This window comes from Crocuta crocuta, unplaced genomic scaffold (assembly GCF_008692635.1).
Source record: "Crocuta crocuta isolate KB4526 unplaced genomic scaffold, BGI_CrCroc_1.0 scaffold127, whole genome shotgun sequence".
Taxonomy (NCBI): domain Eukaryota; kingdom Metazoa; phylum Chordata; class Mammalia; order Carnivora; family Hyaenidae; genus Crocuta; species Crocuta crocuta.
Genome location: NW_027532008.1, coordinates 7,822,068 through 7,837,068, shown reverse-complemented (window position 1 = coordinate 7,837,068; position 15,001 = coordinate 7,822,068). Strand labels below are relative to the sequence as shown.

At 39.1% G+C, this 15,001-nt stretch overlaps 1 protein-coding gene across 14 annotated transcripts in view; it reads right to left on the bottom strand.

The window, feature by feature from the left end:
- EIF4G3 (eukaryotic translation initiation factor 4 gamma 3) overlaps positions 1–15,001 on the bottom strand; it is a 242,454-nt gene that overhangs the window by 22,495 nt on the left and 204,958 nt on the right. For 12 of the 14 annotated variants that reach the window (XM_077775599.1, XM_077775601.1, XM_077775586.1 and 9 more), the window contains 4 exons: positions 14,307–14,424; positions 12,173–12,393; positions 10,587–10,705; positions 6,326–6,498 (listed from right to left, as the gene is read on the bottom strand). In XM_077775599.1, the coding sequence (XP_077631725.1) occupies positions 6,326–6,498; positions 10,587–10,705; positions 12,173–12,393; positions 14,307–14,424 (631 nt within the window). The remainder of the gene's footprint in view (positions 1–6,325; positions 6,499–10,586; positions 10,706–12,172; positions 12,394–14,306; positions 14,425–15,001) is intronic. The other 2 variants (XM_077775589.1, XM_077775598.1) reach the window with 1 other exon arrangement.

Genomic DNA, 15,001 nt, shown 5'->3' with positions numbered 1-15,001 from the left:
CGCAAAAAAAAAAAAAAAAAAAAAAAAAGCACAAAAAAAGCATTTATGTAGGAAGGGCTAATACTCTGATGAACATGAACTATGGTACCAGGATATCCCACCGGAGATAGGAGAAGATAGCTCTATATGAAGGTGATCTCTGGAAGATTTTAAGATGAAAATAGGCAGCCATGTTAAGTTCTGGGGGAAGAAATATTTAATCTAATCCTACACCACCTAATGAGTTTACCAGAGCTGAAAATCATATTCCCTGGATCAATCAGATACACAGACTGAAAATTTCAGTGTAATGGAGACTAAACCCAAAGAGAAAAAAGGACAAATATCCTTATTCTTGAGGAGCTCACAATGGGGAAACAAACTGAATCGATATAAAAGAGTGATAACATTACTAATAACATCACTGTTATGCCTTATTAAAAAGGAAGACTAATGGTTTCCAGATTTCAGGGCCTGAAAATTTTTTCAATGTGAAATAAAATAAAGACAATTTAAATATAAAACTTGGGAAAGTCAAATACAAATTATCAGCATAGTAATTCAGGGTGAAAACCAGTCACTTAAAAACATAAAAACATAACTCAAGACTTTGTTAATCAGTCCCATATACAGCATATTAAAAAGGACAAAAACAAAAGTAAATTTAACTAAAAGAGACATACACATAATTATAAGGAAATGCACATTATCATAAGAAAAGGAATGAGTGAGTGTAGGGGCTAGGGCAGGTGGTATTTGTCTTCAGAGCCTTTCAGATCTCTTCATACATAAAATGGGTGCTTTCTCACTGTAGTTTTTGGCTTTTAGCTTGAGTATGCCACTGTGTTTACCTACCGCAGAGGTCAATGGGTCATTACAAATGTTCACTTAAAAAGAGATACCACTAGGATGGAGGGCTGCCTGTCTGAAAGTGCCATTTCAAAACAGTTTGTAGCTCTGCAAAATAACTCTGGGAATCCTTAATGCCAACTTTCTGCCCTCACAGCTTATAATTATTTGATACCTGATTGCTATATAACAGCTCTTCTCTCATTACATGCACACTTTAAGCTCAGATAATGTGCCACTGATGGAACAAATCTGGCTGGACTCCACGATTCCTGGGCTAATCATCCTACAATGTGAATTCATGTTCCATGGTTTAATGCATTAGATTAAGCTGTTTAATGAGCCCATGAGACAACTGTAGCTGTCCAGGTCTTTTAGCAGTAGATCTGTTATTTTCATCTCAAATCACAACTAGAAGATAACCGTATTCTTGCCTTGGTTTTCTATTTCTTTTTTTAAAGTTTTTTTTATGTTTTTTATTTATTTTTGAGAGTCAGAGAGAGACAGCACAAGCAGGGGAGGGTCAGAGACCGAGAGATACAGAAGCCGAAGACAGGCTCCAGGTTCTGAGCTAGCTGTCAGCACAGAGCCCTACATGGGGCTTGAACCCACGGAACTGCGAGATCATGACCTGAGCTGAAGTCAGACGCTTAACCGACTGAGCCACCCAGGCACCCCTTGGTTTTCTATTTCTTGATTAGTCAGTTCATCATGGGACAATCTATAGAACACAATCACTGGTCAAATCCATACTGCTGATAAAAAAACATATTTGGCTGGGGGAGCCTAGATGGCTCAGTTGGTCAAGGGTCTAACTCTTGATTTCGGCTCAAGTCATGATCTCACGGTTTGTCAGTTAGAGCCCTGCATCAGGATTCGAGCAGTGCAGAACCTGCTTGGGATTCTCTCTCTCTTCCCCCCTGCCTGACCCCTCCACCCCCTTGTGCACAGAAGTGCTCTCTCACTCTCTCTCAAAATAAACAAACTTAATAAAAAAAAAAAAATCCCAACAACTATATTTGACTGAACACAGGATTTCTGTAGAACAAGCTTGTAAGAAGCTTCTTTTCAGGTTTACAATTCCTAAATTCTTTTGTACAATTAAAAAAAAAAAAAAAAAGGATAAATCCATGGTGTTCAGAAGCTCCTAGCTATCTTTATATCTTTGTAGTTTTGCCCAGCCTGTAGCACTGCCGTGTATGATATATAATTTCTGCTGGCTGAATGAAACAGAACTACACAGTACCCTTGCTTCTTGGTATGTAGTGACCATTACACCCAACGGACTAAACTCTGGTGAGGTCTACAGGTCGGACTTTAGGTGTCCCTCCCTCCATCTCAACTACAGAGGCTCTACTTTTATTTACTTTATATACTGATTTTTGTCTAAAATATAATTAAAGGGATATATGGTTAAAAGTTTAAAAAAATGTTTTTTAATTCACTGGAGATCTGATCAAAACTCTGCTGAAAAGGCCAAATAATCTTCTGTAACTGGAAACAGTACTGTCAGCAGCATCTCCCACAATTTGCACTATGATAAAATAATTAAAAAAAATAAATCTTGATGTAGATGATTAAGAGACAGTGAGAACATCTAAAAATCAGACTGATCAAGTATTATGACTGGTCATAAGAGAATCTAATTACAGGTAAAAGGAAGAAATAAATGAAGATGATGAAGACTTCTTATACTCTAGTATCATATTCAAAGGATTCCTACAGACAAGATTTAAAAAAAAATTTTTTTTAATGTTTTATTTATTTCTATGCGAGAGAGAGAGACAGCGTGAGCAGGGAAGGGTCAGAGTGAGAGGGAGTCACAGACTGAAACAGGCTCCAGGCTCTGAGCTGGCAGTCAGCACAGAGCCCGACGCGGGGCTCGAACCCACGAACCGTGAGATCATGACCTAAGCGAAAGTCGGACGCTTAACCGACTAAGCCACCCAGGCGCCCCTAGACAAGATTTTTTAAGCTAGATCTTACCTGTGTGAGCAAACTTGGTGTCCACTATTAACTAGCAGCTCTGCAACTTTTCTTTTGCACCTCTGCAATCTTGTATCGGAAACTTTGTCTGAATGCTCTCTGTAAGCTCTGAATAGCAGGGCAGTATTGCCATAAGTGGCAGGAAAAGTTCCCCAAAAAAGTCAAGGAGGAGGTAAGAATTTTCCCTCCAACACACTGATATATCAAACTTCCTGAAGTTTCCGTATTTTGTGTCTATTGACAACTCCAATTTTTACGGTCTTGGTTTTCATTTGTTTATTACACTTTCAAAGTGATTCCAAATTCCATGGTTAATAGTGAACTATCTAGATTGTTTCAGTAAAGAAATCTTCTGAAGCCATGATATAAAATGAATTTATCAACACTATTTGAAACCAATCTACCTATACAATAATGTATCTCCCTACCTACCTAATTTGCCTCATGAAGAATTTAGATTTAAGTCCTGAAAATTTCACGGTGGTTTGATGTTGCCTTTGTAGGGATGTGTTTTATATGTGGCAACTACTATGCTTGGGGTTGATAAACTATCTAGTAAACAACCTAACTAGAAAGCCTATTTAAATCTTCTGTCTAGTATTAGAATTTAGTAGCAGTGCATGCTTTGAAGGGTTCTGTAGGAGAAATGGCAGATTAATAGTTGACTAATCAGTGCCCAGTTAACAGGGAGGCGTTCTACTTTCCATCAACTCTGGCTTGGGGAGCTGGGCTGAATCAGCTCTAACAATTGCTCAGAAATTGGCATCTAAGCAGTAGCAGCATCTAAGGAAGCTGAGCTTAAGATTAAGGACAGAGGTCTTTGGATAGTGGGTCTAAAGAGACAAAAAACTTAGGGCATTTCTGTGGCTCCAATGAAACGGCCTCTCTGGACAGTATAAACTATTTATAATTTGGGCTTTAGAAATAATTGGGAAACTTTGATCTACTTGCAAAAAAGCTCTTGGTGGTAATGACAAGTGGCTATTACTTTGTTTTCATCTTAGAAAAAACTGTCTGGACCCTCCATTTAATAAGGAACATGGGTCTTCATAGGGGTCTGGGTTTAAGGATGGTGTGGTTAGATCTAACTAACAAAGTATCAAAAGTGAGGTCTGGAATCACTGCATTCTCTCTAGCTACAGAAGGAAATAGGGATAGAGAAGGATGAAGTAGCTACTGAGACACAGAAGCGTTCACCTCATTTTCAGTATAAATAAAAGGCGGGGACTGTGTTGCCAGCAGCAGCAACAGGGCCACCACCAATGAAAGTGTAGACACGACTGTCTGAGTATGACATTTATTTTCACAGGGAATCCCCCAAAGGGAAATGCTAATGTCTGAGATAGCCTAGAAATTAAGCTAGCACCTCACAAGTTCAATAAAGACAATGAAGCTAGTTGGAACTTCCTGGGGTCTTTCTAGATACAACTAAACTTATGAGTATAGTCTGAAGAGAGACAGAAAAGGCAAATAATAATCTAGCGTTCTGACTTCTGAAATTATCTGATGACTATATCATAACAGATGAGAAAGAAGCAAACATTTATAAATTAACATAATTGTGACCTCACCTGTAGTTTCTAGGGGGGCTTAAAGCTATAGTTTTAAGCTGGCTAGGAAAAAAACTCAATTTATTTGTGAGAGTGTGGGTACCCTCATTTGCTGTTTCTGTTTACACTGGCTAGTCACTGGAGTGAATTGATTTCTCTTTTTAAAACTGGGAAACCATCTTGGTCTTTCTTTCTTTTTTTTTTAAAATTAAGTAGGCTTCATGCCCAGCACAGGGCTCAAACTCACAACCCTGAGATTAACACCTGAGATGAGATCAAGAGTTGGATGCTTAACCGACTGAGCCACCCAGGTGCCCCATATCTTGGCCTTAAAGGACAACAATCACAGCAACTTTTGCCAAAGTTTCTTACTAAGGTAACTGGGTCAGATGGACTAAATCTAGTCATTCACTAAATTCACAGAAATCTACCTTATTATTCAAAGACTGCTTAATAATAATCCCAGGGGCAAGTATGTATTTTCTAGGACCTTGAAAACACGATCATTCCTCACAAAATCAAATTATTCCTGAACATATTCAACTTTGGCATTTAATGATTATGCTATTCTAAGAGGTTGACCATATCTGAAAGACACACAGTGGCATTTCATCATCTGCATTGAATTTACAAGAATATGAGCTTAGCAAAAAAGATTTACAAAGAGAAAAAATAAAGGGGCACCTCGGTGGCTCAGTCAGCTAAGTGTCTGATTTCGGCACTGGTCATGACCTTATGATTCATGGGTTTGAGCCTTGTATCAGGCTCTGTGCTGACAGCTAGCTCAGAGCCTGGAGCCTGTTTCAGATTCTGTGTCTCCCTCTCTCTCTGACCCTCCCCTGCTCACGCTGTCTCTCCCTCTCAGAAATAAATAAAACATTAAAAAAAATTAAAAATAAATAAATAAAAAAGAAACAAAAAAATAAATAGTGTAGAATTCTTACTGCCAATCCACCCAATGAGATCTTAGTTCTGATCAATTAGAGAGTGGGCACCTGGCAGTGCTGGGTGTGTTTCTATGTTTATATTTGTACAACATAGCTCCTAAAAACAGAATTTTTTTTTTTTTACCATACACAATTTTCGCCTTAAACCTTGATTTCAGAACCTCAGCCTGGGTAAGATTCTGTGCGTGTACCACAAAGAATCCAATTCATGCACATGTGATGATCACAAACAAATCACAACCTGATCTAATGAAGATACAACACTAGTGACAGACTTCATCAAAGCAGCCATCGACAGGAATCACAATGAAACCAACCTGGAACACACGAAGTCATTAACAATTTGGAGTAACACATCTTGCTATGGGGCTGGAGTGACAGATAAGCATCCGTTGGCCAAAATAACCAGGGTTTATTGAAAAGGATAAGGCTTTTAGGTTAAGTCGATTTTCCAGAAATTTTCTCACATAAAAAAAGCTTTTATGGGGCTTAGTTGGTTGAGCGTCTCACTCTTGATTTCAACTCAGGTCATGATCTTGTGTTTTGTGGGTTTGATCCGCACAATGGGCTCTGTGCCTACAGTGTGGAGATCCCTTGAGTTTCCCTCTCTCCCTCTACTCCTCCTGTGCGTGTGCTCTCTCTCAAAATAAATAAAAAATTTTAAAGATTTTTTTTCCTCAAAGAACACGTAGGGATTTACAGGTAAATGGGCTGGTGAGGGCCTGAGTTTCCCCAAGGTGAAAGGGTCTCTGCTACCTTACTGACATCTTAACACAGATCTAAACAATAGGATTTGGAAAACCAGGCGATAACCTTTATACACTAGCACAATCTACAAAATGCCATCATATCCACCAACATACTATCAGTATATTTACACAGCAACCATACGTTATAGTGGACATAATTTTCCTCTATGGAAATAGACGAATACTTAAAAATATAGGTATTTTTAAAAATAGCCACTACTCAAGAGCCTAGTAACTGAATATCACTCTTCAGAAGGATACTAACCCTTTGAAAAAGTCCTGTTTGCTGAGTTTTTCTGACTGCACCAGCTGATACAGCAATTGGCCCATGTGATCCCTGGTGATCTGGCTCCTTTCCAGGGTGGACTCCACTCCCATTCTCACAAACACATGTAGGAGGCCCTGGGCATTCAGCTCTTCCACACACTGCATGGCTTCCTGTTCAAAGAACAAATAAAAGCTTACTCTAAAATCTGGATCCCATTACCAGAGCATTAAAATAAGTGTAAAATCTTTTACTATGACAAAGTCAGTAGAAAGCTCCACAAAGAAGCTAGTATTCATACATTTTTTTTTTAAACATTAAAATAGCTCAGTAAAATGCAGGCTGACATGGGCAACATTAGCCATATTTAAAAACAGTAGAATAGAGGATCTTAAGAAGAGTGATGTACTTAGGTTAACAATTTTATTAATGATCACTCAAAGGACCAGAGTCAAAGTGTATTTTTCTACAAAATGTGTACCTATCTTAGGACCATTTAAAAACCTGAAAATGGTATGTTAAGAAACAGAAATTCATCACCATGAGCCAAACGACTTAATGTGGCCAACTTAGGTACTTCTGGGTACATTAGTATTTGCAAAACTTTCAATGAGGAAGGTCTTCCTTCATATGAAAGTTAACATGGTTAGCTTAAGTGCTAACCCCTTTGTAGGAAGCTCCTGGGGTATGGAGCTCATGGAATGGTCCTTATCATGGGGTGATCTGGCGAGGTCTGTAACTCTGAGGCCTGGCAGCCACGGTTGCTGACTCACCAATACAGCAGTGTGCCTCCCTGCCCTCAGCTGCCTCAACTTTGAATCCAAAATTCTTCGGTTCAACCTCTGAAGAGAGTAGCTCTTCTGAGGGGGAAGATGCATGTGAGAAGAGCAGTCTCTTGACTGAAGAAGGCAGTAAGGCACACCTAGGTTTCTCACTGATGCTTTATTTCTCCTCTGCTCTTTTATATTTAATGCCTCCCCCACATCAACTTTTTATCTAACAAATTTTCAAACTACAGAGAATTGAATAATACAATGTACACATATATAACTTCACTTCAATCTAGATTCATCAATTGTTAATTTTTTAAAATATATATGTAAGAAATTTAATATCCAACACAATGTCAATAAAAATATTATCTGACAAATAGTACATATATGAAATTTCCACTACTGTCCCCAGAGTTTTTCGTTGTTGTTTAGGATCCAACTGAAAACCTGACATCACATGTCAGGATGCATGATGTCTTTTTAGACTCCTTTAATCTAGCTCAGTCCTTTCTCTTCTTTTTCTTTCTTCATCTTTTTAGAACATTCGCATTTTTGGAAACATTCGGCCCAGTTGTCATTTAAAACTGTCTTACATACACTTTTAAACCAATCAATCCCTTCTGTTTCCAGCCCCATCCGCAACTTATGTGCATTCATAGTCTGCTAAATAAATGACCACTCATCCTTCTAATTTCTAACCTCCAGAATGTTGATGCTATTTCCTATATACTTTATCCTTGTGAATTTTTACCTCATTTTAAAGACCATCCTCATTATAATGCTTTTTAGGAGAGCATGGAAATGAATACATATGTCTTTGGTATTTAATGTGACGTGATCCAGTGTCATACAATGGGAATCTATTCACTGAATCTGTGTGTAGTGTCAACTAACTGTATTATGGTACTTTTAATGTCACAGCAATTCATAATCATGCTCTTCTCCCTGATTTTCTCATGGTCTGATTCTTATTTCACTGAGTACTCAGGTGAACTGATACCGCCTATGGTCTCTGTGACTGCCCAATCACTGCTATCGTATCACCTAGTTTTACTTCTCTGCATTGAAACATTATTTTTCTTTTTATATCTGTTGTTTATTTATTACCTGTCATTAGGGCAGTTTTCTATCTCCCACTAGAACACAGGCTCCACAAATGACCCACAGCAAGAGACTATGTTGCTCACTACACACACTACAGAACATCCAGGCAGTATATCCTAAAATTGTGGCTGGCACATTTTAGTTACTCAATAACTATATATCACAGAGGCTAAAAAACATAGGGTGTGGAGTCAGATAAATGTACGTTTGAATCCTGGCTCTGCCACTTGCTACTATGTGAATTCAGGAGTGTAATAATCTTTCAGGCTTGACTTCCTGTCATAAGGTTACTGTGAGGAATGCACATAAAAAGGGACTTTGCATAGTGCTAAACACAAAACAGATTAGTTTGTATTATTTTTAACACCTACTTTATTTTACTACTATATTTAACACCTACCTTAGCACCTACTAAGATGCTAGAAAAACCGTTTCCTTAGGATGAGCTCTGTGAGACATTAGCATAACACACTAATACTTAAAGGTAATGAAGTAAAGTATTGTCTCTGCTCTGAAGCTAGAAGCCTACTTTTACTTTACTTTTATTTTTATTTTTTTAAAGATTTTCTTGGCGCGCTTGGGAGGCTCAGTTGGTTAAGTGTCCGACTTCAGCTCAAGTCATGGTCTTGCGGTTTGTGGGTTTGAGCCCTGTGTCGGGCTCTGTGCTGACAGCTCAGAGCCTGGAGCCTCCTTCAGATTGTGTGTCTCCCTCTCTCTCTGCCCCTCCCCCGCTCATGCTCTGTCTCTCTTTGTCTCAAAAATAAATAAACTATAAAAAAATTTAAAAAAAAATTAAAAAGATTTTCTTTAAGTAATCTCAGCACCCAATGTGGGGCTCACACCTACAACCCTGAGGTCATGAGTTACATGCTTTACTGACTTAGCAAGCCAGGCAACTTTAGAAGCCTAATTTTAAATCCTGAGTCGGCCACCTATCAGAAGCATGATTCAGATCAAGTTCGTTAACATCTCTGCATCTCAGTTTCATTATCTATAAAATAGCTATAAATAGTATTAATATCAGGAGGGCATTATGAGGATTAAATGAACTAATGGCACCTAGCACACAGTAAGCCCTCACAGTTTGACAATATTACCTGCTTCTTATCATCAACCTGCAGATCTGCCTTATACATTGTACAGTGAAATATCTGAGTCACAATGGACTGTGTTCCTTCCATATTACAGGCCAGGCCTAGGGCTAAGATCTTTCAAAGAGTCCTCCTGTTGCACTCACGTGTTACTAAGGTCTTTTTCAACCTATAGCTCCCATTCATCACAGAGTCATACTTTTCTCCTTTCAAAGTTTTTGTTGCTCATTGACTTGGTATATCCTTTCCAACTAACTGGCTCATCATCAAAATCTCTTAGTACTTCTGAATTTTAGGCCATTTCAAAGGCTTGAGGGCTTTAGAAAGCTAGGTTATAGTTAATCAAGGTGACATGTATAGAAAGCAGATAATGGCTATACTGTCAAGAGAACAAATAAGCTTGAAAGAATTCTTAATACAATGCTAAAGCAAAAGAAGTTAATGTATCTGAGAAATGATTAAGACTTGTCTGACTCCAGATCCCTAAGCTAGGTCCTATTATATGAATCTCCCCTAAGATCCTAGAGGTCTACTGGCATTTAGTATAACTACAATTTAAATACCTATTTGTTGAGTTAACTCTTTATGATCTGTCTCTGTCATTAGACTATAGGGCTCATGAAGTCAGGCGTTATGTCTATTTTATTCGCTACCATCTTAAAATGAAGATGAAAGAGAAAGTTAGGGTTAAAGAACAGCAAATTCAAAGCTGTGTCTTAAATGTTTCACTTAGGCTGTCTGGCCCCAACACAGTGGGATTACTCCTTGGTGCCTCAGGTTTCCACTTACGAAATAGAAAGTAATGCCAGCCGTAATTTAAAGTTAATACAAGAATGACCATAAAAGGACTGTGAAGATCATGACAGGTAATGTACAGGGAGGTAGGAATGCCAAATAAAGATAATGTGTGGGTTTTGGCTCAAGAACATCAAAGTCAGTGTGGTTTTCCCACTGTGGGGATGGACTGGTAGTCATTTCCCCTTCCTGCCACGTGATCTTGTGTCCTCCATTATTTATTTAAAAGAGAATAGCTGATAAGAGTCTACGGCCATACCACCCTGAACGCGCCCGATCTCGTCTGATCTCGGAAGCTAAGCAGGGTCGGGCCTGGTTAGTACTTGGATGGGAGAATAGCTGATAAGAGTGCATCCGAGTTGTGCAAACCAAACTGCGTGAGACCTGGATTACTCCGAGTCTTAGTGACAAATGCTTTAGACCAGAGCCAAGTTACTGTATCTCTCTGCTGCAGGGATTTCTGTGTTGTTGCCTTCTTTTTTTTCAAACTTCATTTACCTTAAAATCATTAATGTGTAGAAATTCATCGATGATAGATTTAGACTTCCTCTCCATCTCCAATTCTGACAATGCAGGCTTGTCAGGGGCTGATGTTGCTGGAATTTCTGGTTTTGCTACTAATGAGGTTAAAAAGAGTGAGAAAGTAAAAACGACAAAAATTGCAATTAAGATGGCAGGATTATGGTTGACAATATTTATTTGTTGTTACACTGATTTTTCCATAAAAGCATTAACATAGATACGAATCTAAGAAAGCAAGACACCTAAAAGCAGAAAAGAGAAATATTTATTTTAGCATAGATAGACAGGCACTAAGTAACTTCACATTCTACAATTAAAAGAATATAAGGATACGGCAAATGTTTATAATTAGAGCTTTTTTGGCCCTGTCTGCATTTTGGTTCTTTTCCACTGTTTCAGTGATGAAGAGCATGCAGAGCTTGTACCATCCTGCCCAGGGCTCTAACCACACTGGTCACAGGCAGTTGTGTGACTACGTCGTGCTGCTGCTCCTGGCTGCAGTGATTTCTCTCTGCTCTAGACCCCTCCCTTCCTATAAATCTATTCTAAGTCCTGTTCATCAGACCTGAGGGAAGCCTTCCTGATATCTCTCTGTATCAATTCTAGATAGTTCCTTTGTTAAGTACCTTTCTAGAACTCTGTTCCTCTCCTTCATAGCATTTTCCTGTTTGTACTTATCAGAAAGCCACAGGTCCCTCAAGTTAAAAAATCTGAAGTCTATCAGCTGGGAGAAGACATTTCAATTTGCCTCTGAATCCATTTAGAGACTATAGTTAGGAGACAAAATTTAAACAGTAAAAAAAAAAAAAAAGAAAAAGTAAAAAAAATTGAAAGCTATAAAAATGTTATAAACAACCAGCATTACCTCAGGATTAATATTTTAAAGATGCTGAAAATTATCTTTAAACTGTTTTTCATTGTCATCATCATCATGACATTTAATACCTTTTGAAAAATCTGTATCAGATAAAGTTCTAAATATTTACCTGTATAGACTTCTCATTTAATCTTCATAACTCTACAGGGTGGGCACATTTACCATCCCCACATTAACACATGAGCAAACAGAAATGCAGACAGGTTATGTAAATGAGGTAATGAGCATTATCTGAGTTGGTCCTCTAATGATATACATGCTAAACACGTACAAAGGCCACAGATGCTACCAAGATGAAGGTAACAAAAGACAATTTGATCTTTTCTCTTTGGTTTGCTTTGAATGCCAGAATTTGGAGAGCTCCACAAAGCCCATGCACTGTAACGCACAGTAGGGGGTTATTTTGAGAATCTGTTAAGAAATTCAGATTGCTTAATATACACCAAGAGACCCTCATCACCATCACATTTAATAGAGAATGGGGAAAACATATGAATTATTGAACAAAGGGATAACCTGGGAAATGGGCCCGATGTTACAAAACTATGAAGATGCCCTCTACCTTTTAAGATACTGGTATGTTATTATCATGTAATGATTCTGAAACCTACACAGGGACAGAGTCTTTTTCATTCCACATTAAGGCCTCCATTTTCTTTCTGTATGTGTGTATCAAGGCTCTCACCTGACTCCCGGGCCTTGCTTCGGTCGGCCTCCGCGCTGTTCCTCTCCACGTCCAGGCCTCCTGTGAGCTGCTTCACCGTCTCAAGCATCTCCCTGCGCTGCTCTTCCTGAGACTGATTGTCCAACAGGTCTTTGCTGCTGCCGCCTCTCATGAAAGTATTGGGACGGGCTGCTGCAGGCGGCAGGGGCTTGTCATTCTTCTCCCTGCCCATGCTTCCACGACTTAAAAGACAAAATATACTTTGTCAGAAGAAAGACCACCCCATCCACTATGCATTCAAGTTATAAAATAAAATTAAGATTTTCTAAAGGCATGTAAATTTTCACACATGACTTTAGATATGTGAGGCACCAATTCTACTTCAGACTCTAATGATATAAACAAGTAAAATCAGTGCTTCCAGAGAATGTTAAGTATGCCTTAGTTTTTTTCATGAATATTAAAGTGATACTACTTAAGATTTTAAATTGCAATGGCAATTCCTTTTTTTAGTTTTTTAAATCTTTTAATAAAGACGACAGTGATGACAGTATGCGCTAAAAAAGTGAAAAGGGATCAAGAATATCCGACAAACATGTTTTCACTATCTTAAAAATTAGACAATGATACAGTATTTATTCAGAAACTTCAAATAAAAGTAGAGTATTTTGAGAACCAAGTAGTAGTAGTAGTTTTTGAATGGCCAAAGTCACATACTTTATGTAAGAGAGAATCTTCTTATTTCCCTAGTCTCTTTTTCAGACAGTTCCCATCATTTGGGCAAGTAGTTCCTTGGCCCATCGCAGGGCAGGAGCAGCAAATGAAAAGGAAGAGAGGAGAAAGGACAAGAGGCATGACAGTGGTCTAACCTCTGAAAGAACAGACACAAGTACTCAAAGAGTAGAGCCATCAGGGGAAATCTATGTCAGGGCAAAGAGCCACTAATGATGCTTCATGACAAGCTGAGCCATCACTAGAAGTTGAATTGTGCTAAGCATATTTTGTTGTAGAAGCCAAGAAAACAGCAACATAGTTTAGAAAGTCTACCTGGCCAAATGGGCTACAATAATAAAAAAGGAAACTTTGAGAGCTTAAGGCAACTGCAGCTCTAAAAGTTCTTATGTTGAAAATATTGAGGGGTGCCTGGCTGGCTCAGTCAGTAAAGCATGTGACCCTTGATCTCAGGGTTTTAAGTTCAAGTACTACACTGGGTGTAGAGATTACTTAAAAATAAAATCTTAAGAAAATGAAAAATAAAAATTTTGTTCCTGGCATTATACTATAGGTCTACATTCCGTGCTCGCTTCGGCAGCACATATACTATAGGTCTACATTCCTTATAAACCAACCGACAGAACACTTGACTGTATCAATCCTACATAAATGAAAGTAGAAGAACAGTACAATACAGAGAATAGTAAGAAACAAAGGAGAGCAGAACTTGAAGAACAGCATGACAGAGACACATATGGGTGGGCTGTCAGGCCCTTTAATTCACATGCTTTAGAGTGTTAGGTTATCTAGAGCATCCTGAGGCCTTAGTTTAGCGAACCCCCCCACCAGCCTCCGGGCTGTTTGGATGGGTCTGGCTTTCTTAAGAAGCAAACTGTTATACTGGGGTGCCTGGGTAGCTCAGTCAGCTAAGTGTCCGACTTCGGCTCATGGTGAGTTCGAGCTCCTCGTCGGGCTCTGTGCTGACACCTTGGAGCCTGGAGCCTCCTTCGGATTCTGTGTCTTCTGTCTCTGCCCCTTCCCTGCTTGTGCTCTGTCTCTCTCTCTCTCTCTCCCAAAAATAAATAAACATTAAGAAAAATTCTTAAAAAAGAAACAAACTATTATAAACTTGGCAGGTAACTTGCCCTTCCTTTCTACCCCATCCCAAATCCACCACAATTATGTTCTTATCTTGTGTTCTATATCTAAATTATAGAACGTGAAGATCAAAGGAAAAGAAAAAGAAAACCAACCTCAGGGATAAAAGAAATCCATGCACAGAGATGATAATCATAATTTGTGTGTGTGTGTGTGTGTGTGTGTGTGTGTGAAAAGGGAGAGAGGGAGGGAATAACTGAGAAAGAGAGAAAAGGAGAGGGAGAGAAAACAGACATCCACAAGCAGGTCAGTCTTCGGTTAACATGGAGAGTGGGCTTCATACCTGGTTAAGGTCCGCCGGGAATCAAACTCTAAAGGTGTAGATGATGTAGACCCTGAGGGTGCTGGAGGTTGCAAAGCAGAGAATCTGTTTAAACTGGAAGCACTTGACCGTAAGGCATCTATAGGTGTTGAGGATTGAGGGGGGGAAAAAATACAAATCACATGACTAAAAGGTTCTTTTTAATTCANCAGACTGAAACAGGCTCCAGGCTCTGAGCTGGCAGACAGCACGAACCCGAACCCACGAACTGCGAGATCATGACCTAAGCAAAAGTCGGATGCTTAACCGACTAAGCCACCCAGGCGCCCCGAGACTAGGTATTTCTAACAAGTGTAATAAGGTGATGCCAATCTTCTGGTCCACAGACTATACTCTTAGAAGCATAATGTTAGAAGGAATTTGTCTGCCAAAAAAATTATTTTTTTAGAAATCTTTGTTCATTACAACCATTTGCTGCTTTAAACTATCCTATACAGGGAAGGGGGCGGGAGTGGTAAGTAGGGAGGGAGGGAGACAAGCAAAAACAAAACAAAATACTGCACTTAAAAAAGCTAACTAATGGGGCACCTGGGTGGTTCAGCTGGTTAAGCCTCTGACTTCGGCTCAGGACATGATCTCACTGCTTGTGGGTTCGAGCCCTGCATTGGGCTCTGTGCTGACAGCTAGCTCAGCTAGCTCAGAGCCTGGAGCCTGCT